This window comes from Equus caballus, chromosome 10, assembly GCF_041296265.1.
Source record: "Equus caballus isolate H_3958 breed thoroughbred chromosome 10, TB-T2T, whole genome shotgun sequence".
NCBI lineage: Eukaryota > Metazoa > Chordata > Mammalia > Perissodactyla > Equidae > Equus > Equus caballus.
In genome coordinates this window covers 74,458,082-74,481,712 of record NC_091693.1, presented here as the reverse complement: position 1 = coordinate 74,481,712, position 23,631 = coordinate 74,458,082, and the positions used below count along the sequence as shown (strand labels likewise).

General features: G+C 36.9%; 1 protein-coding gene across 17 annotated transcripts in view; it reads left to right on the top strand.

Annotated features, from left to right (window-relative positions):
• The window catches only part of FAM184A (family with sequence similarity 184 member A), a 135,140-nt gene extending 113,164 nt beyond the window's left edge, over positions 1–21,976 (top strand). For 2 of the 17 annotated variants that reach the window (XR_011422634.1, XR_011422632.1), the window contains 9 exons: positions 3,472–3,599; positions 4,983–5,167; positions 5,864–6,010; positions 12,124–12,241; positions 14,290–14,394; positions 17,391–17,593; positions 18,457–18,551; positions 19,179–19,433; positions 20,663–21,976. Coding sequence is in view for 9 of the 17 variants with exons in the window: in XM_001504177.7 (XP_001504227.4) it covers positions 3,472–3,599; positions 4,983–5,167; positions 5,864–6,010; positions 12,124–12,241; positions 14,290–14,394; positions 17,391–17,593; positions 19,179–19,260 (968 nt within the window). In the remaining 8 variants the exon portion in view is untranslated. Of the gene's footprint in view, positions 1–3,471; positions 3,600–4,982; positions 5,168–5,863; positions 6,011–12,123; positions 12,242–14,289; positions 14,395–16,932; positions 17,594–18,456; positions 18,552–19,178; positions 20,319–20,662 lie in introns of those variants that run through there. The other 15 variants (XR_011422633.1, XR_002810981.2, XR_011422638.1 and 12 more) reach the window with 9 other exon arrangements.
• Positions 21,977–23,631: the final 1,655 nt, after the last annotated feature.

The window sequence follows — 23,631 nt, the reverse complement described above, 5'->3', positions numbered from 1 at the left end:
TATTTTTAATGTGTATTTTCACACTTCAGTGGCACCCTCTTTACAAGTAGAAATTGGGAACAAAGAAGACCAAAGTGTTGTGAATATTTTGGGCTTCAAAGGGAAAGGCATTTGACCCAGTTCATTATCTCTACTGTTGCTGGGAGTCCTGGGCCCAGTCTCTATAGCTTTCGCTTCTTCCTCCTTAAAAAGTCGCTGCCGTAGCTAGGATGAAAATCGTATTAAGTGTGATGATTTATCAAACATTTGTGGAATACCAATTTATGTGCTAGAGACTCTGCTAAGCAAGGAGAACTGAGAAATGAACTGCTTCTCTCTCTTTGCATTCAAGTAGCTTACAGTCAAATGCAAAGGTAGCCTTTGTAGAATTGTGGCCCAAGGGAGCACACACTTTCCACAGCGGTGCCAGGAGAGGTAAAAATGGGCCACGTGTTGAAACTGTTGTTGTTTACTCCATTGAAACATGATTTAAATACCTCTTTGTTGACAGAAGGACTTCGTGGGGCTTTTTTTAATTAAACATTTTATTTTGAGATAATTGTAGATTCTCATGAGGTTGTAAGAAATAAAACAGAGAGATCCTCTGAACCCTTTAACCAGTTTCCCCCAGTGGTAACGCCTTTCAAAATTATACTTCATATCTCAGCCAGGACATTGACATTGATGCTGTCAAGACACAGAACATTCCCATCACCATGCGGATCCCTGTTGCTCGTTTATAGCCACACCTACTTCCCTCTCCTCCCTCCTTTAACTCCTGGCAACTGTAAATCTGTTCTCCATTTATATAATTTTTCATTTTAAAGATGTTATAATTGGAATCATAATAATATGTAACCTTTTGGGATTGGCTGTTTTTCACTCGGAATAATTCTCTCGACATTCATCCAGGTTGTTGTACCAATAGTTTGTCCCTTTTTATTGCTGAGTAGTATTCCATGGTGTTGACATACCATAGTTGTTGTCCTTCACCAGTTGAAGGACATCTTGGTGTTTGCAGTTCTGTGTAAACATAAGTTTTCATTTCTCTGGGATAAATGCCCAGGAGTGGAGTTGTTGGGTCACATGATAATTGTATATTTCGTTTTTTAAGAAACTGCCAAACTATTTTCCAGAGTGGCTGTACCATTTTACGTCCACATCAGGAATATATGAGTGACCCAGTTTCTTCACATCCTCACCAGCGTTTGATGTGGTCACTATTTTCTATTTGAGCCATTCTGAAAGGAGTGTAGTGATATCTCATTGTGAACTTTACTTTACTTTCCATTTCCCTAATGGCTAACGATATTGAACATTTTTTCTTGTGCTCATTTGCCATCTGTATATCTTCTTTTCTGATTGGGTTGTTTGTATTTTTACTGTTGAATTTTGAGAGTTCTTCATATAGTCTAGATACTAGTCCTTTGTTGGGATCTCTCACTTCTACATTTTGCCCCCATTATTTCATTGAAATTACTCTCCCTGAGGTTGCCATTGAATTTTGAGATTCCAAATCCAAAGTATTCGCACTTACTAGCTCTCATCTTATTTGACCCCATCTGTCTCATGTGACCCCTTTGATCTTGAATCTTTTTTCCCTTGGTTTCCATGATAATATACTGTACTCACTGTACTCCTACTTTTCTGACCTCTGCTCTTTAATCACCTTCGCCAGTCCCGTTTCCCTGCGCGTCTGTTAAATACTGCTCTTTCCCAGGATTCAGTCCCCAGCCTTCTGGTCTCTTTTCAGCCTTCAAGCTTTTCCTGTTGATCGGATTCACATCCATGCCTTCAACTACTCTCTGTGGTGCTAGTGACTCCAAATATGTATTTCTATTAGATTTATATTTCTTACTGAATTTTAGACAGTTAGATACTCTAACTTACACTCTACATTTTTAAATATGAGATCACTGTCTCCCTCAGGTCCAAAATGTGATTCCATTCCTGTACCTCCCACTTTAATTAATGGTATCCCTGTTTCCCCAGTTGCCAAAACCAGGATTCTGGGAGACACATTCAACTTTTTTTCTTTAGCTTCCACATCCTGTTAGTTCTTCCTCTTAAAAACCCCCTGTATCTGTTTCCTCTTCTTTAGTCCTTCTGCCATGCTTAGTTCGTGGTCATATCATTTCTCAGCTGGATTATTGCCGTAACCGTCTCTCTGATCCCCCTTCCCCAGTCCATTCTCCAGACTCCAGGGCGGTTAACCTTCATAAGACTCAGATCTTACCGTGTGACTTCGCAACTTTAAATCCTTCCCTGATCCTCCTTGTCCTCCCCCAGGGCCTGGCAAGTTTTCCACTGAAGAGGCCCTTACCACCGCGGGAGACTGAGCTTATGTCCCATGTGGAGAATGCAGGAGGAGCCTAAATTGACTAGCTGTGAGCACAGCATTTCTTTGAAGTCTCATGTTTTAGCTTTAAAAAGTATAATTTGTATTTTACTCATTTATATCTCTTTGTATTAATATAAAAATAATGCCCTTACCAAAAATCTTCTAGTAAAAGTCATGTTTCAGAAGACGATTGTGTGCACTCTACAAGTCCCTCAGGCATACTGCCACACGTGCTGCTTGAGAACCATGAGTCTAGGCATTAAGTAAAAAGCAGTTTGTCCTAAAACTTCCTCAGACTGAGCTCCGTTTTCTCTCCAGTGTGACTGCGCGCACTGTGGGTTCCAGCCACACCAAACCTGCTGAATTCGTCCAGATAGATCAGCTTCTTTCTGCTTTTGCGTGTTACCCTTCCTCCTGAACACTGTCTTTCTCCACTTGGAGAAAGACTGAGTTACTGTGACAGTTCCTTTGAGATAGCATCCCCAGTTTCCCTCTCCTAGGAAATGTGGGTGCTTCCACCACTGTGCTTTCATGATACCAGTAAACATCTCTGATATCCCACTTAATTTCCTGGCATGATGCTATCTCTTCTAGCCTGCACAGTTATAAGGACACGTCCTATTTTATTCTCCTTAGGACAGGACCTGGCATGCAGTAAATATGGATTGTATGAAATAATCAATCTTAAATTCAGTTGAAAATGATGACTTCTACATGACTAAAAGCATTCACCCTCCAGTGCTTAATATTTTTTCAGGGATATTGTGGAAGAATTCTTACCTAGGTGGGAAGTTGCCTCCTAAATATACATTATGGTACCATTTAACTCTAAAATTTTATTATTCTAATAGTAAATGAGAAGAGTTAAAAATATTTCATCTCCATTAGCAGCTTACTTGCAAACTAAAAGCATGTATAGAAATACCTTGATCTATTTGAGCAGCTGAAAATTTTCTTATCCTCGTCAAAGTTAGATGGTTTCTAAATTCATGATATTCTATGATAGTCTGTAATATTTTAAGAATGGTATTTTAATGGGCATATCCAAGTGTCCTAATTTAATAAATAATATTCTGTGACTTATAATTTTTACCTAAAGTATTGATAGTATTTTTTAAATGTGCTTAACTTCTTTTTCCTTTGGATTCTAGCTTCCTTACGCTCAGAACTAAATCATCAACATGCAGCTGCAATTGATGTGTTACGGCATAACCATCATCAAGAATTGGCAGCTGCTAAAATGGAATTAGAGAGGAGCATGGACATCAGCAGAAGACAGGTAAAGAAGAACATTCTGTTCTTTGATGATTTTGTAAATGCGAATAGATTTGAATGTTCACAAGTTTCTGAAAGTTATTTTGTAATAACTAATATTTTCACTGGTTATTATTTACTGTTTATATTAAACAGTTTTATTTTTAAAGGGAAATAGGTAAGTAGACTTTAGTATACTGGTCATAAAATCACATTTTATTTTATGACCTTTTAATTGAATATTTTGAATTTTACTTGCATCTTGAGAAAGAGAACAATGAAATATAAATAATATAAATAGTGAAGACAGAATACTATAAAACAACACTGTTCAGTAGACCTTTGCGTGATGGTGGATCTTTTCCGTATCTGTTCTATCCATATGGTAGTCACTAGCCACATGGGCCAAATACATCTAGTCCTACAAACAGCTTAAATTTTAAATTTTATTTAATTTTAATTAATTTAAACAGCCATATTAGATAGCATAGCTACAGAAGTAGCAGGGCCTCAAGATGAAAAAAGATAATTTGTATTTGCATATCACTAACACAGCTACTATTTACACTTTTTAAACTTGGCCCTTTGGCCAGGTGTACTTCTTTTAGTTAGATAGTGTGTGATCTTGAATGTAGGTATGTCTAGATGGATGGATTTTTAGGCATAGTGTTATGAGAGCTATTATTTATCAGTTTATTAGACTTCTGACTTTCACTTTGTTAGTCTTCAGCTGTATTAAATGATCAACCTTTCTCTTCTGTTTACTAGGAAGTTTTAAATGAGGATCTTATAACCATGGAAGGAAGTTACATTCTCTTCAGCTAGGCTGACACTGAAATTGATAACGTCTTAGCCTACAGAACTTGTAAAAATCAGTAACTTCTAGGAAAATGGAAAGGAGCTTATCTGTCAAACAAGATAACTGCTAGACCAGCACTAAGCAGATGAAGTCTGCTTCTAAGCCATGGATGTATGTGTGTGCTTGGATGGCCTCCACAGATAGAGGTTATTTTTAGGTGAAAAGAAATGGTACCAGCATTTTACTGCAAGAACGTATAACTTATTGAATATGTAAGAGCCCTGTGTTCTGATCTCAGCTCTGCCATTAACTGTACGTCATCCTTGGACAGATCACCTCTTGGGTATTAGTTTTCTCCTCTGTAAAATGAGGGAGATGTGCTTTCATGGTCTTTTGGGTTCCTTGTAGCCCTGTCATTATTGAAGCTGTATCAGTATAAATTCTTCTTAGATGTATGAAAAGAGAAGAAGCCTTGAGGTTTTCTCATTTCAGCAGTTTGCCACGTCGGATTTATTCCATTTGACGTTCCAGTATGTCATTTTCTTTCCCTCGGATAAACACAGAAAGCAAATATGTAGAAAACTGTTAAGAATGATTTGTATTTTGCAGAGTAAGGAGCACATGTGTAGAATAACAGATCTACAAGAGGAGTTAAGGCACAGAGAGCATCACATCTCAGACTTGGATAAGGAGGTACAGCACCTTCATGAAAATATAAGTGCCTTAACCAAAGAATTGGAATTTAAGGGGAAAGAAATTCTCAGAATACGAAGTGAATCTAACCAACAGATGAGGTATGCCATTGATTACAGCAGGAGGAATACACAGTGTTATCTGAAAGACTGTTACAATGGTATTTAGCATATGTGCCTTTTCTATGACTGGACTGCCTTCTAGTAAGATGTTGAAGACCACTTTTTACTTTGTATGTTGACTGTGTTATAATCTATAACATAGATGAGATGTTTCTGTTTTGAATGATGTATTTGCCTTCATTAACTTTGGAAATTGTGTATAATTAAGATCTTCTAAAAATGTCATTTAAAAAAGCATTAAAGGACGGGGCCAGCCCAGTGGCGCAGCGGTTAAGTCCACACATTCCGCTTCGGCAGCCCAGGATTCGCCAGTTCGGATCCCGGGTGCAGACCTATGCACCGCTTGTCAAGCCATGCTGTGGCAGGCGTCCCACATATAAAGTAGAGGAAGATGGGCACGGATGTTAGCTCAGGGCCAGTCTTCCTCAGCAAAAAGAGGAGGATTGGCAGCAGATGTTAGCTCAGAGCTAATCTTCCTCAAAAAAAAAAAAAGCATTAAAGGAGACAACTTTAACAAGCTCAAAGATTAGAGCAAAGTAAGTAACTTATTTTAGGCTGTTTCCAATAATTTTCTATCTATTATACCTAAAGCCATTTCAAATCTGGTAGAATATAGAAAGTTTTGAAAGTTTGACTTCAGAATAACATTTTCTTAACTAAAAATAAATTAAACAGGTTGCATGAACAAGATTTAAACAAGAGACTTGAAAAAGAGCTGGATGTCATGACAGCAGACCACCTCAGAGAGAAAAATATCATGCGGGCAGATTTTAATAAGACTAACGAGCTACTCAAGGAAATAAATGCAGCTTTACAAGTGTCGTAAGTCATATTATATTAAAGAAAATTCGTATGTAGATAATAAACTGGGGACCACTGTGTCTAAGCTCAGATTAGCTACTCTTTTGAATCTAATTAAATGATACTTAAAAAAGGAAACTTAAGTGCTGTATAACAGATGGTAATTGTAGTGTGATATGTTCTTTACTTAAGATGAGGCAGTTGAATGATTGTTTTATCAGCTGCTGCTGCTACAGCTCTGCTAGGACAATACTTGTCTACAGACTGTCCCTTGGGATCATGAACTATCATGCCGTGGTGAAAACTCAAAGATGTCCGTTATATAATGTTAAGTAAAAAGAGGACATTGTGACAATAGGAATATTGTGATCCTATATGTACACTAATAATACATATTTTACAAAAATATCAAAAGATCTTAAAAAAAAATACAGAATTTTAGTGATAGCGGTTCCCTCTAGAAAGTGGATTAGGAGATATTGGGGGTGGGGAATAACAAAGACTTCTTTTTTATTTTGTATACCTTACTTAGATACTGTTTGAATTCCTGCAAGCATTTAATTGTTTTATGATTTTAAAAATCAATAAAAGTAAACCATCACAAATAAAGTTCCTACTCATACATAGTAACTCCAATATTGTTAAAACCAAAATTTCTAATTATTGCTTAATGTTTTAAAAAAATATTAGCCCCTCTCTTTCCTAGACACACTTATAAGCTGCTATAGCCAATGCACCTAGCATTCACTCCATCTCTGTAGCCTAAACCCTGGCCTAACTTAACTATCTCAGAATTAATCTACTCTAAGCTGCTACAAATGGTTTACTCACCTTCGGTCTCTCCTCTTTCAATCAACTCAAAAAGCTTCATAAAAAATATATAAATATCTTCACATACTTCAATCAAGTTAAAATAGTGGCTAATCCCGTCACCCTCAGTCTCAAAATAAAACAAACCCTTAGCTCCAGTAGCCTCCTCCTGTCCTATCAAACAGCCTCGCTTATTCCCCGTCTGCTGCTTTTGTGTCAACCACATTGACCTCAGTTTCCTCCTGAGATCGTCCTGTGTTGTCCTCTACCATCTGGAATAACTTCTTATGTCATCACTACCTAGTTACCTTCCCCGTCTAAAAGTCATCTCAGGTTTCATCCATTTAACCAATTAGGTCTCACAGTAAATATTGTTAGATGTGTTCACTTAAGCTGAAACAGAAAACAGACCCCCAGTTGTTAGCACTTACTTCAGCGGCCTCTGAGGTGAGGTTCTCTTTCTAGGACATATGCAGAATTTCCACACCAGTAGGCACTCAATGAATTCATGAATGAATTTTTTGAAGATTCCCTATAATATTCACCACTTCATGAAGTTACCCTTGAAATGGTGAAGAGACTCATAAGATCATCTCCCCAGTCACAGTGATTTTTGGTGTTTGCTGTTATAGGAGGTAACTTTTAAATCCCTTTGAGCCACAACAATGTCTCAGGTATCTGCCGTGTGGGACAGCTTATAGCTTCGGGCGTCTTGCAAAAATGAGTTCCAGTAAACCCCAGTGCCTTGGCTCTGCCTTCTCCTGGCCTCAGTGAAGAGGCTGAAATCCTGGCATCCTCCACTTCATACTCTAAAGAGACAGGGTCACAAAAAGAACCTCCGTCTGTCTGTGTGTCCTGTCTCCTTAGGAGTGTTAATTTACAACAAGTAAAGGTTATGTCTTTGTTTTTACTTTATTCTGTTTTATATGGTTTTATACATTATGAATTTTCAGTAGATAGTAAAAAATAATCTGATTTTTCTATATTATCATTTTTAATAATCGAAGAATTAGTATTACTCATAAGTCAAATATTTTATCGCTTTTCTAGATCTACCATTTGTTTTATACTTCACCTGGGTCCATGCTAACCAACCGTATTTCTTCTTTCACCACAAACCTGCTGCTGTTGTATAATTAGCCTCAGCTTTAGGTATTTACTCTTTTAGTTAAAAACAAACACACATACAAATGTATTTTAGACCAGTGCTGTCCAGTAGGTTTTTCTTTGATAACGAAAATGTCTTGTATCTGCTCTGCCTGGTACAGTAGCTACTAGCCACAAGGGCTGTTGAGCACTCGAACTGTGGCTAGTGTGACCAAGAATTGAATTTTTAATTTCGTTTAATTTTAATTAATTTAAATGTAAATACCCACATGTAGGCTAGTAGCTACCATACTGGAAAGCATAGTTTTAGACTATTGGATATTCCTGGCCCATATCCTTAAATGCAGCTTTCTTGGATCTGCTGAATGGTTTGGATGTAGACAGATGTGATGAGCAGGGAGAATCCATTCCAGCTTCAGGAGCTGAGGGGACAACATTTGAATTACTCCCAGCATGTTCCAAAGGACTAAGGGTACCCTATTGAAGTTCCTATTCAACTGCCTGCTGACTCGAAAGCTTCAAAATTAGAAAAATCCTGTGGATTCGTGGAAGTGGATGGTAGTGAGAGACTGGAGGAACATGGATCAGCCTGCCAGGCTGAAGCCTGGAGCCAAGGGGCCTCTGGAGCAGCTAGAAGCTGCTTTTTTCTCTTCCTGCGCCAAACCCTGTTGGACTTCAGGGAAGAGGGGGCAAGAAATTTCAAGGATGGCAAGTACCCTGTAAACATTGTAGAAATGGTGTAAAGTTCTGTATCTCTTATGAAATGATTGCCAGAAATCCTCTTCTCTAGGGCTGGGTGTTAAAGTCTCAGATTTTCAGATATTCTATAGAAATTTTATTTTCTTGAGTGATACAGTATCTTAGCACAAAACCTTGTATCTAATAAAAATGTGATGGTTTTAATTTCTTTTAGAAACAAATGAGAGTATGGGCTGTTTTAAAGAACTTTGTTTAAGCTAAAGGTAAACATATACTAGAATTTGGGGTCATGGCAGATCTTTATTACAAAAAAAAGGTAGTTCAGAGATTATTGTTTAGCTTTACTTTCTATTAACTTCTCACTGTACTGAAGCAAAAAGATGATTTCTTCTTGAGGGGAATCCTGCGTCTCTGTTCTTGGAGTTGAAGTAGGTCAGTAAGCCTCACTGGAAAGGAGCACTCCACCACGCCAGGGTTACTTACTCTTCAAAACTTGTTTGAGCTCTTTTATCTATAATGCCCAAATAGTTTGTTGTTGTTGTCATTTGCCTTTTAGATTACCATTCAGGTTATTTTCATACACTTTGTGAATAAGAGTGTAGTAGCCCTGCTGTCACAAGTCAGAATCTGTGCCCATAATTTATGGAAAAGAAACATTCAACATTGAACTGCTTCAGTCACTCTATTCCTTTCTTCAGGCAGTAGAGAAGGACGGTGTAAAGAGTTCTTTCCACTTTATACAATTAAAATTCTAAAATATATGTGTGCCTAATAATACTGTTGTTTGGCTCTGAAATCTCAATTTACTGATTTTTTTTGTCAATTATTTACATTAAAAAAACAGCATGGGAGGACTATCAACTTGAAAACTTTTTTATGCAGTTTTATACAGCCTTTTAGGCATTCATATTTTAGATTTGTATTAGCCATGAACCATAGACATTGACCTATATACTCTGAGAGCCGAAACATACCTGGGCATGCATGCCTAGGGAGAATGCAACAGCGACCCTGCTTAGTAATTTTCTATGTTCTACTTCTGTCTGTTCTCTCTTCGCATTACTTTTTATGGGAATCTGTATTTGGAGTAAAAGGCTGTGTGTCCTCATGTGGTTCCCTCAAGGCAGTGCTTCCCAGGCTTTAATTGTTATACAGCCTTTGAGAAATTGGTCATTTCTGGCTACCTATGATATTATTTTCTTAATATTTTTAGTTGACTCATTTTACCTTAAAATTTTAACAGGAAAACTCTATTATCTCTGCAGTAAAACATCACTACTGAAAAATCTTATCCATTATTCTAACTTGAAGCTCAGCTATAATTACATAAATGTAAATTCTATGAAAATAAAACAATGTTATTAGAGCCCAGCTAGCATTATGCTCAAGGCCTGCTTGGGTGTTGTGAAATACAGTAATGAGCATATGTTATGAGGGCCATTTAAGATACATAGAACCACCCAAGACTTTCCCCTTCTTGTGATCGGAAAGATTAAAGGAGAACAAACTACAAATCACCTCCTGTGTCACTGGTCGTTCACACTAGTCTTTGGGAAGCCGTGCTGGCTTAGAGAGCTGCGTGGGGAAAGTGTTGACTAGTGTGAGCTGGAAGTGGATTGGAATAGTACCAATGTTCTTCCTATGAGCATTTCAAAAGACTAATAATTCTGGAAATATATTTGCAAGTTAAATCTATATCATATTACTTACTTGTTCTCTCCTTTAATGCTTTCCCATTTGTGTTTATATGGATTCTGTTTCTTCAAGTTAATTATTTTTTCCCTTTAATATCCAGGTATCATTTCTGTTAAATTTTTTTGGTGATGTAAAGGTATTTTGTGGAGAGGATTAAGTGATAATAATTTTGTAGGTAAAGAATGTTTAACCTAAATGAAAAGATACACTAGAATTTAGGTTCAGAGCAGACCTTTATTATGGAAAAAGGCGGTTCAGGGATCGTAACTGATTTTTTTAGACTAAGTTTATCTTAACTTCTCATTGTACTAGAACAAAAAGAGAGAAATAATAGTTTCATATATGGCTTTAAGTTTAGTTTTTAGTGACCATTTATTACCAAGTCTTGTTCGGCTGCAGAAGGCAGTTCAAAAATCTTGTACCTTGCTTTTAATGATAGAGTATTACTCCAGTGACACCTCGTGGCTACTCCAGTATTGAACCCAAACGCCTTTTCCTTGACTAGATGACCATTTATCAAGCTTAAAACCTTTGCCCATAAAATGTCATATCGTTATAAAATGCAAGGTCCCTTGATGTGAGCTCGGTGAATCACGTTCTCTTTCACTCCATCTGCATTGTCACAAAAGAACAAAAGTAAAGATAGTGACACCAACCTCACAATGAGCTGACAAAGTCCCAGATGATCTGAGACAGTCACTTCCTAATGCCACCCTTCTCCTCACCCCCAGATTTAGCTGTGGGGCTGGGGAGGGAGCAAAATATGTTACCTCCAGATCTTTAGCTTGGGCTGAGTTAGGAGAGGAGTTTACTAAAATTGCTAAAATACACAGAGATTCTGGTACCTCTCTGGGACGGAGGGGTGGGCATGGGTCTCTGATTCCTAGAGGATAGATCATCTAGAAGTTCCTCAGTATTTGTAGAGTGAATTAAGTTTTCCTGTGAATCTTCATTAGCCACAGTTGTATTGAGCTTAAGTTCTATCCTTTATAGTCTAAAAACAATGTTTTTTAATTGTCCTAATTATTTAAATTTTCTAAAATTGAAAATGTTTTTTTTTTTTTCAAACTAAGCCAGCAGTGTCCATTTGCATCCTCTTCATTCTACCCTGTCTTATAGTCTTAGACTCTGCAGGGTCCATGTCGCCCCTGCTCATAACAAGTGACCTCTGTTCTGTATTCTTCAGTGGCATTCAATCCTATTTCCTTCTCATCTCATTCAGGGCAGAATAGGCCTGGAAGGACATAAACTTCTCTTACCTGATGAACCAGTTTTTTTACAGTTTATATGTATTAGCTGATAATAGAGAATTTGTAAATTGCGTTTCCCATAAACCAGGAAAGAATGATGTCACATATGTGTGTGTCCTTTGTTCCCCTTTCCTCTCTCTTTTCTTGTCCATTTTATATATGTTACCAAGGCTTATGTCATCACACAGTTTTGTATGTGTGGTAAATTCTCCTGATTGTAAGCCTACGTTTCCAGATCAAACCTGTATTTACTGGGTTAGTATCATTCAGCATATCATTTCTTCTACAGAGCTTACCTCACCTCATCCCCGTATAGTCTTGAATGGCAAAAAATGAGTGAATTCTTGAAAAAGTAACCTGCAAAGGCTTTTGATAACATCATCTACCTCTGGAGAGCTTTTAACAACACTGTAGCTCTTGAGGCAATCAGGTCATTACACTCAAAAGTTTTAAGGAAAAAAGTTTGGTTTTAAATTTTTATGTGTGTCCAACTGGACTAATCTGAAAAATGTAGCTATTTCAGAAGAATGTGTCTGAGTCATATCAATGAGCTAAAGATTTTCTTGTTTTCAGACTAGAAGAAATGGAAGAAAAATATCTAATGAGAGAATCAAAACCAGAAGATATCCAGATGATTACAGAATTAAAAGCCATGCTTACAGAAAGAGACCAGGTCATAAAGAAACTAATTGTAAGAAATTTTGTTTTTGGTGTAACCATGTGGTAATCAATAGACTGTTGGTTGGGAAAGTATTTTTAAGTAATGCTAAATGAACATTGAAAGTACAAAATATGTGCATTGTGATTGAAAGTTTATTAAAATGTTTATGAATGAGGATAAGAAATATAAAGAAATGTTAAATTTGGTATTAGGGTAAGGGACTTGTGCCTCTTTTTTAGTATTTTTTAAAAAGAACTTTTTTTTAACACATACTGAATGTTTAGCATGTCATTGCCATTGTACAGTTAATGTACTATTGAAATGTGTGTGTGTGTGTGTGTTGCACATGTAGAATTAGAATGGGATAGGAAAGAACAGTCCACATATGCAGGCATTGGCCTGCACTGTACACTTGCAGGTTAGTCATGTTAATTTCCTAAAGTGTGCTCCACTGAACCCTGATCCAAGGAGATACTGCAGGGAAAAGAGGTCCATGATCTAGCCTAAGGAAAGCTCCAGGCTATCTCTTGGAGAGTCTCATGTTCACACTGAGGTGTTAGGGGCTCTGAGAAGTCCATCAGAGAAGAAAATAGAGATTTAACAAGAAATACACTGCCGTCATTAAAGCCATTATTCTTCAAGAATAAAAAATTCACAAATGTTTTAAAATTCATAAAACATTTCAAGGTCTTCTAAAATTCTGTGTCCTGATCGATAATTAAAATATTGCTTTTTACTGCCACTATCAAATGAAAACCTTTCAGAATAAAACTAGAAATAGAATGCTAATCACTCTATTTGCTCATTGATTTTTTCAACTGAAAACTTTGAACACTGGCATGCAAAGAGAACCTTTATAATAACGTTTATTTCTGAAGTCCTTTTTAATTAACCTATCTCTTTTAGCCTTTAGGAAAGCCTTCCTGTTGTCTGGGACTAGAAGTTCATGCCAAAAGCAACAAGTAGTAGATTGGAGTTCATAGATGGAACACAGGAGCAGGCACTGGAAAGATAGAGTGTGTGCTGCTTCAATCTACTGACCACCCAGTTTTCCAAGCATTGTGAACATGAGCATTGACCTCATAGATTGCTCTGATAGCAGTGGACTGATGAAAAATTACCTTATGTCCCACACATGAAATTAGCAAATGTATTCAGTGTATTTCATCCATGGTCCATAGAAATAGCTACTGATTTTCTGGTTTTTACTAAGCAGGTGTTACAGATATATAATTGTATTTTTCCTCACAACAGGATAGGTATTAGACTTCAAAGAGTGAAGTAACTTTCCAAAGCAACACAGCTAGTCGGTGACAGGGCCAGGAATCCAGCCAAGGATTGTGTGGAACACACACCTTGTCCACTACACCCTGATTCTGTGGACTGAGAGACACATGGGCTGAGATTAACGAGGCAAATTACAGTCAGTGGTAACTAAGAGGGGGCGAAGAATCTGGTTCTACTAGAGCACCGCCGTGCGTTGCACACACTGTTCCATTTCCCTACGTGTTTACTTCCTACAGTCTGGTTGTTCAGTTAGCACGTGTTGTTGGTGAGGCCAAAGGCAAAGAGTTTATCCCTGGATGGGCTGTTCAGTTTTCCTCTGATCTGTGGTTACCATTGCTGTAATATGTTGATGTCTCAGAGAGAAGATTAGGCAAGATCAAATATGTTTCTAGTACTCAAGAATAATGCTATATCATAGTGTCTTCTTCATACGTGGAAACAACTCAGCCATGTACACGGCCCTGTGAATGCAAGTTAAGCCTGCTCAAACTGCACAGTCAGCTCTTTGGAACAGAGGTGGGACCAAATAAAATGTTTAGGTCCAGTCTCAAAAGGAAAAGGTATTAAAGGGTAGAGCAGAGTCCCAGAGCAAAGGGTTTGACAGTGTTGAAAACTTACGCATCAGTGGTCTTTAAGGCACTGGCAGTCAGGTCCAGAAATCTTTGAACAAGGTATATCAGTCTTCATTTCAGGTTTTGTATTAAATTTTGAATGAAATGGCATTTATACAATTAAGTTTTTAAATATTCAATAGAAAATGTTTAAGAGATGTTTGTAATTCTTTTGCATAGGAGGATAATAAATTTTATCAGCTGGAATTAGTCAATCGAGAAACTAACTTCAACAAAGTGTTTAACTCAAGTCCTACTGTTGGTGTTATTAATCCATTGACTAAGGTATGTGCTGTAAACACTGTAAAATAGGGATATCGTTTAAAACTTGATTAAAATTTTTATAAAATATTTAGAGAAGCATAGGATAAAGCTTCCAAAAAAATGTTTTCTTAAATTTAGTGATCTAGGACTGAAATCTATGACTTTTTCATTCATTTTCAGAATGAGACTCTAATAACAGTCATTTATTTGTTCATACTCCTTAAAATAATGTTTTATTAATATTATAAAACCTTACCATTTTGTTTTTCATGTATCTAAAGAAAACTAACTTATAAATCTCCTCAAGACAATTTCTCATCATTTCCTTAGTATTCACTATCCTCTAAGGGGTCCTGAAAGACACTCCAGCCCTGCAGGGGACCCCATAGCTCTCCCTAACTTAAGGCCTGCCGTCTTAATGGCCCTTGGGTTGAACATGTATTTTGTTGCCTACTAATCTTCAGAGAAGGGCTTTACTTCTCAGTCTTGCAACCTTTACTGACAGTTAAAATTGAACATGACCTATTCTGATACTTCGCTACTCTCTTAGAAGAGCCTTGTAGACAAAGGAAATGGCCCTGGCTAAGTCTTAGACATCCTGTACCCCAGCTTCCTGGGGCTGCCATCACAGTGCCTTGGGTATAGTGGGTATTCAATAAATGTTTGTTCAGTTGCAAAATTTCATCAGGTTTTCTATAAGCCACCACAAATTATTCTAATGATTAAAGCAAGTAATAAATAATTATGTATGTTGGCTTCGTAGGGATTACATATCTTTTGACAGAAATCAGTAGCAGAAATAAAAGGGCTAGTGCTAAAGCTATTTTTTTAAGTCAAATTTAGTAAATTTGCACATCATGCCTAATTTCTGTTAAGCTTTTAGTAGAAATTTTTGCTTTCAAAGCTCATAAAGCTTCTCTGTTAAAAACATGGAATCTTTCTTTCTTTCACAGTTTAAAGTGCTTCAAACTTTAAACTAATTACTTTATAAAATAGAATGACTTAGGGCCCAGCCCAGTGGCGCAGTGGTTAAGCGTGCACGTTCCGCTTCGGCAGGCTGGGGTTCACCGGTTCGGATCCCGGGTGTGGACATGGCACCGCTTGGCAAGCCATGCTGTGGTAGGCGTCCCACATATAAAGTAGAGGAAGATGGGCACGGATGTTAGCTCAGGGCCAGTCTTCCTCAGCAAAAAGAGGAGGATTGGCAGCAGATGTTAGCTCAGGGCTGATCTTCCTCAGGAAGAAAAGAATGACTTAAATCTTTTGTAAAATAGAATGACTGTAGTAGGCAGGCTCATTGCTGTATCTCCAGAGCCTACAGTACTGCCGGGCACATAGAAGGCTCTCAATAAACAACTGCTGAATGAATGAATATAGTTTTAGTTTTTAAATTGATAATTTAGGGTGAAATAAGTTTTTAATTATAAAACAGATTATGAGACTTATTAAAACAAGATATCCTAGAAAAATTTGCCTTTTATTTTTTATTTATTTTATTGGAATTACATTTTTAGCTACAAAACCATTACTGTAGAACTTTACCAATGATACTTTTGATTTCTTAAAATAGAAACTTTAAGGAAGTTTAATTATCCCTCTGGTGACTAGAACAAGAAAATGCAAAAGATACATCTCTTCAAGAACTTTCAAACTACTTTTGACTCCTAGTAGTGACTTCAGTTTTCACAAATAGTTCTGAAGAAGACATTATTCTCCCTTTCTTTTTTCAGTAATGCTAAAACAGGCTCCTTGTCAGAGGCTCTGATTCATAGAATATGACATAGAAGACAACGTCTGGGTAGTGACATCATTACTTTATAAGTAAAGGAAAAGGGCCGTCTTGTCTATTAATGGTATTTTTTTCTAAACTCTGGAGTCAGTTTACAAAAAAATTATTTCATAAATTTAATTAGCATCCATTTTATTAGTAAAATGTGGAAATATTCAAAATATTTACAGCATAATTTTTATTCTTCATAGCAAGATGATGCTCATTGATTCTAGAGGTGTAAATAAAATAGACTTAAGTTAATGATTTGCAAACTGATTGATAGATTTTGATAATCTGCAATTGTATTCTTCTTCTTATCTGTTAATTTTAAAAACCAGGGGCCAGCCCTGTGGCCTAGTGGTTAAGTTCAGTGTGCTCCGCTTCAGTGGCCTGGGTTCGTGGATTCAGATCCTGGGCGCAGACCTACACCACTTGTCAGCGATACTGTGGTGGCGACCCACATATAAAGTAGAGGAAGACTGGCACAGATGTTAGCTCAAGGCTAATCTTCCCCAGAAAAAAAGAAAAACAAAAGACCAATTAACATGGACCACTTCTGTTTTAAAACTTCTAAATTTTTTAAAACTATTGTGAGCCAATTAATGATACTACCAATTAATTGGGAAATAAGGCTTAATTATGCAGATTTAATTTTCTCTCTTCAGAAAGATGGTGCAGTGAATTTAAAACCAAATTATTTCTCTGAGTCAGCTTTAGGTCTTAAGTAGAAATGTGAGATTTGTTTCAAACTACTTTGCCAAGCATTTTCTCGTTCCTTTTTTTTCCAGGCAAGGACTGCCTCCCTTTGACAGATGGCTAAAGTTCATGGACCTTTCTTTTAATTACTTTAACTTTATCCCTTCTCCTAATTTTAGCCTAAATCCATTTAACCTTGTGGTATCTGCAAGACCTACTCTTTCCCCCTTTCTTCTCCCTTTTCCTCCCAGTATTCTTTACCCCTTGGCATTCTTTTCCCCTCCCCCCCCCCCCATGAACTATTCCTAAATGTTTCTTCCTCATTCCTTCTGTCCTAGCAGCATGTCTGTCTGTGAGGATTCCATGTAGATAAAGAACACCTCCAAGGATCACCAGACCACGCTTTGGGTAACACTGGTTCATTTTAACATCCCAACTTAACAGAAAACTTCTAAAATTTTCCCATGCCAAATTTATATCTTCTACTATTCCTATTTTCTCATGTGTCCTTATGCAGGGACTATCCTCACATGTATTATTTTTAATGCAGCAAAAGAAGAAGAATGATAAATCACCAACAAACAGGTTTGTGAGTGTTCCCAATCTAAGTGCTCTGGAATCTGGTGGAGTGGGCAATGGACATCCTAACCGCCTGGATCCCATTCCTAATTCTCCAGTCCACGATATTGAGTTCAACAGCAGCAAACCACTTCCACAGCCAGTGCCACCCAAAGAGCCCAAGACATTTTTGAGGTGAGCCCCGTCTCACCAGGGATTTTTTTTCCTTTTCTTTTCTTTTTTAACTTGAGAAATTTACCTTCTTACATTGTAGAAATCCACTGCTTTAAGAACAGCCTAGGAAAAGATATATTACTGTGAAATATTTTCAAAGTATATTTATCCCCTCTCTAGAGCACTCCTTTTTGACTCTGTTAAAAGATTTTTTCTAATTTCTTGTCAATTTTCTAAATGCTTAAAGAGGTGCTAATGTAATTCATATGCTTAGGATTTTAATATTTATAAACCTTTGTTTTTATTATTGTCACCAATATTTCAGTAATAATCCATCCTTATTACAGAACTTAAAACAATACTTTAATTAAGTAGCTTTTGTTTCTGTTTCTTATGTTTATTTTTTTCCCCTTTCTTGTTTAACCATGCTTATTGCCAAAATAAAAAATACATAATCTCTGGGAACTTAATGATACACATAAGCAAAAATAAATTTAGAAAAAATAATTTTTATAATTAACATTCCAATTTTAATTTATCTCAGTTTATTAAATGTATTAACAAGTAAAATTTGAATAACATCCAGTTGTTTATCCATTAAATAACTAAAGTCAGAAAATACTGTCGTTATGCTTACCTTACTATTTTGTGCTGCTTTATTTATTTTTAACTTATTCTTAGTAAATCTCAAGCGGTGTCACTAGTAATAGTCTTACAGGCAGACTATCTTTTTCCAGGCTAAGTGGTTAATGACATAGTTAATGAGTAATTATTTTAAGTAGAAAAAGATAGCAAGAATGGAAAATAGTCACATACACCTTTGAATGTGTCTCCTGCTAAATCTTTTGTGTTGCTTATTTTCCCTTGTGCATGGGTATATTCAGGTATCAGTAGGATGCATGTGCATGAGCTCAAGGAACGTGACTACTGGAGTTTCCATTACACATTGTTGCGTGCCTTGTAATTTCCCCCAGAGACGGTAGGGATTCTCTTGTTTTCTCAACTAGCCCAAAGAATCTTTAGTTAGAATTAAGATATGTATAAATTACAGAACTTTGAGGATGGAGGGGAAATTGGCTTTTTAACGTGCTCCTTTTCCCCTAGAGTATTTGCTTATGGAATTATGAAAGTTTACTATAAATATACATATGGTAAAATAGAATACCATGGTTTAGCTACTTAATTTAGTTATAGTTAAGGACACATCTGAAAGAATCAAATGCTGTGTCAGATTCTAAAATTTTAATTACCTACAAGAAAAACGGTGCTGAAAGAGAGGAATGTTATCTTGTTCTCTCATTTCCCACAATTCCTCCTAAATTTCTTTATTCAAAGAAGGTGACATTATTTTTCTCAACTGTCTGATGTTTGTTTTGTGTAATTGTTGCCATGTGACTCCTCCTTACCTGACTTCATCAGAGCTGCTGATGCCTCTCATGGAGTGGAGAACCCCATGTAGTGCAGAGGAAGGAGCAAAGCTTTAAAGTGCATCTTGTAGCATAGGGAGCCAGTCGTGGTTACCTAGACTGATGTTTTATGTGCTTTTCCCTTCATTTTGCAAAACAGCGTAATGCTGGGTTACATGTCTCTCTTTTTATGAATTCAGTCCTCCTCAGAGTGAAGCTTCCCCGGTGGCTTCTCCAGATCCCCAGCGCCAGGAGTGGTTTGCCCGGTACTTCACATTCTGAAAGAATTGTGTTGGCACAGCTCTGTGTGGACTGTTACTAAGAGCATGACCTTATACAGATCATTATGTGAACAGGCTTTCCTATGTCAAACACTGTGAATGAGAAAGTATTTGTCTCTCCAATTTAAAAATGCACTGTATTTCCTGTGATATTTATTGGAATCACTCTATAAGGTACTATATTATATGTGTAATTATAACAGTTATTTTTATTTGAGATGGAAGAGTCTTTAACCTTTGTAATTACTGCATAATAAATTTTGTTAGAACAAACAATAATGCTTTTCATTCTTTTCTAGTAAGTTTTTTAAATTTTGAAATACTTTTTAATTACAGGTAAGACTTGCCAAAAAAGTTTTATTGATAATCATAAAATATCAAATTATTGGATATTCAATAATCATAAGAAAATCAGCCTCGGAAAATATGTTATAATCTATTAATTTGTTCCATGACCATGTATAACTATAACTACTGTGTTCTCTAAACTTACAAGGCTAAAATGAAAACCCTTGTGGAAATTTTGGACTGAAGTATATAAAATACTGCTGATTACAGTGTTTTTTAAAATTATTCTGATAGCTGAGCCTCTAGAACTTCTAGTATAGTTAGTATCTGTGATTAATATTATGCGTTGTGGCCAAAAGTTATTGGGTGAAGAGACAATCAGTTCTATCTTAATTTGTCTTAATAGCCAGTTAGCTTTAAGTATTGACGCATGAACATGGACTCAGCTAACCGCTCTCACATCTCAGTGAGCCCTCTTGCTCTGTAAGCTTTCAGTCCATGTGGGCAGGCTGCTATCCTGTGGCCTGAAAGAATGTGTCCATTTCTCCTGTGCCCAATTTAGTTGATTTAGTAATGTAGATTTTAGAGGAATCTGGGTGAACAAGGTAAACGCAAATACATGATCTATGAATGATTGTAATAATGTTAAAGACCAACTTTTTAAATGGTTATTATGTGTCAGTCACTGTGCTAAGGGGGCAATAGAAAGATTATCTCATTGAATCCTCACAAAATCTTCAAGGAATAAACCATTGCATATGAGTACGCACAGTTGGTAGCATGTTCTTTAAGTTATCTTTAAGTTGAGAAAAAGTTTCCACAAAATACTTGGTCTGAATTTCTTTTTCCTTTAACTAAGAGATTGAATTTTTCAAGAAAAATGGTTCACGCGTATTTCAAAAAATAAAAAACAGTTATGAGCACATTGTCTTGCCCCTAGTTTATACATATCTCATAATTTGGACACTACTTACCAAGTGTCTGCTGATTAGCACTCATGCAGGTGACTGCGCTCCACATGAGCATCCGAAGGTGGTGAACACCTGTGCTCAAGGAGCTCGCTGTACACTTTCTGAAATAGTCCAGAACCAAACTTTTTTTTTTTTTTTTTACAGTAACAGAAGAGCCACAAATAAGATTTATGGCGTGTACAATAGGAGCGGAGAGGAGGAAGTGGTAATTGTGGCTACCTAACTAAGGTGTGAAGCCACCTAAGCTCGACATGGAAGTGGTACCCAAGTGTAATATTGAAAGATGAATAGGAATTAACCGGATAGACCAAAGGCAAGGCTATTCCAGGCACAAGCTGAAAGTCAGGATAGAGGAGACCGGCTGCCTCCAGAGAACTCAGAGCAGTCCTGCAGGACCAATGTGGCATCAGACAGCAGCCATTTCTTGAGCACATATCTTGTATTAGATAGTACACTTTTAACATTTGAACCCCTCCACAATTCAGATGAAGAAACTGAACACTCCCTCAACACACACACAATCATACAACTGGTAAAAGTTGAAACCTGTGCTCTTTCCATTGTTACAAATGGCCTGAAATGCTTAGTAAGGAATTCAACTTGATCCTCTAGAATTTGGAGCAGGTAATAAATTACATGATTAGATTTAAAGAGTTTTTAAATCACTATATTGGCTGCAATTTGTTCAGAAAAGATGGAGACCTGACTAACAGCAAGACCAGTTCAAGACTTAGAGAATTCATTCAGATGAGGACTGAACCAAAGAATTGTTAATGGGAATGGAGAGGAGGGGATAAAGAATGAAAATGTAGAATTGATGGGAGTTGGTGACAAATATGTGTGGAACATGAAAGAAAACGAAGTATGGGCAAAAGATGAAGTTTGATTTCAGATGTATTGAAATTAAAGTTTCTCTGGAATAATTAATAGGCAGTTAAATGCAAGGATCTGGAGCATGGCATATATGAGATTGATAAAGCCAAGGGTCTGGATGCAAACAGGAAATGGGGTTGTGGATAGAATGTTGGAGGGCACCAACATTTAAGGGGCAGGCAGAGCTTGAATGAGAATAAGTAGAGTTACAGATCCACAAAAGCATGATGTCGTGCAAGAAGGATGTTTCAAAGAGCAGCCAACCAACAATGTCAAGTGCTGTAGGGATCAAAGGGAAATAACGGGAAGTGTCCATTGGCTGTGACAACTAGAAAATGGACCTAGCAAAAGCAGATTCAGGGTAATGGCAGCAGCCAAAGCTAGATCCCAGGGAAGTGAGTTGGGAGGAAGTTGAGACAGTGAGTGAAAACCCCTCTTTGAAGAAACTTGGCTATACAAGGAAGAGGAAAGAGAGAAGGTGATAGTGACACTGAGATGCAAGGTCAAGGTGGGTTTTATTTGTGTTTGATCATTTCTTTGTGATGAGAAGAGAAAGAAGGAGAGGGATTAAAAGGACAAGAGAAAGAGAAGAGACCAAAAGTTTTATAACAAACTTCAGCTGTCACTGGGTTATATGTAATAACATTAAAGAGACAGTCAAAGAAGTCATATATAAATGCTTAACATTATGATTGAAGAAAAAATAAAGTTTCAGCAAGACATTTATTTTGGTAGAATATAAAGCAACGTGGACACCCAGAGACCATCTCTTCTAATCTCTTGGATACCAGCTGGGTGTCCTACAATTCAATTTAATTCTGACACTGTCCACCAGGAGATAGCATCAGATCCCACAGGTTAAGGGCTCAGTCCTACAAGACTGCCCTCCACTTCAGATGCCAATCACAAGCCCCAGGTTGTTACCTGTGCTTTTGACCACCTGGCTATAAATCAGAGATTACCACGACCCCCTCCTTGGGTTTGATTAACTTGTTAGAGTGGCTCACAGAAGTCAGTAAACCCTTTCACTCACTAGATTACCAATTTATTACAAAGGATATTACAAAGAACATTAAAGGGTATGAATCAACAGCCAGATGAAAACATACATGGGATGGGGTCCCAAACAAAGGAGCTTCTTTCCTTGTGGAGTTTGAGGCTTGGTACAGTGACACGTGAAAGCGTTCTAGTTCCCCAGCCTGGAAGTTCTCTGAACCCAGCCCTTTTGGGTTTTTATAGAGGCCTTATTACATAGGCAAGATTGCGCAAATCACTGCCCATTGGTCATTGAACTCAATCTCCAACCCGTCTCCCCTTCCTGACCCATCCTTACGTGGAGTCCAAAAATCACCTCATTAACATAACAAAAGACACCTTTATCACTCTTATTGTAGGGAATTCCAATGGTTTTAGGGGGAGCCCTTTGCCAGAAACTGGCCAAAGATGTATTACTTTAATAGATCACGGTATCACTCTTACCTTAGAAGATGTCAGACTGATTTTTACATCTAGGTCAAGATGTTTTGTTCTTACCTCATTCTGTCACCTCCTTCATAGCCAATAGTATGTAGGTATGATTAAAACTCTTGGTGTTTTTATTCTTAACACCATATCTTAAAATATTTACCTAAGGCTTTTCGTCATCATCAAACAGTATCTAACTTGTAGCTTTTTACCCAAACACTCTGATTTTAAATCTGAGATGAAGAGATAGGCCTTAAGAGGAGAACTATAAGGAATATTTTCTTTGCATAATGGCACTCTGTACTAGAGCTAGGACAGAAAAAATGCTTCTTGAACAGCTGAACCATGATTGGTTTGTTTTGCTGCATCTTTCATCATATTGTAGAGAGTATTAATGTGGGTTGGGGGTGGAGAAGAAAAAATTTATGGTTGGAATTGCTTCATTCGTGTCCACAGGAACCATATGCAAAAGTTTGCCAAAAAGCAATACAAATGAGATACTTAGAAATATAACAGAAACACATTTCTTATTTAAGTATTCAGATTCCAAAAATGTATTAACGATAAAAGCATATGAAAATATTTTGAGAGCAGTATCCTGCTTTGGATCCAGCTCAAAATCCATACGAAGTCTCTTAAGTATTAATTTATTTTCACATAAGAAACGGAGAACATTTTATCTTTCAAATAAAAGGTCAACAACATAATTGATGGAATTATATTGCAGGAATATAAATATCTCTGTAATTTTCTGAATGTAGCTATATTTAATTTCA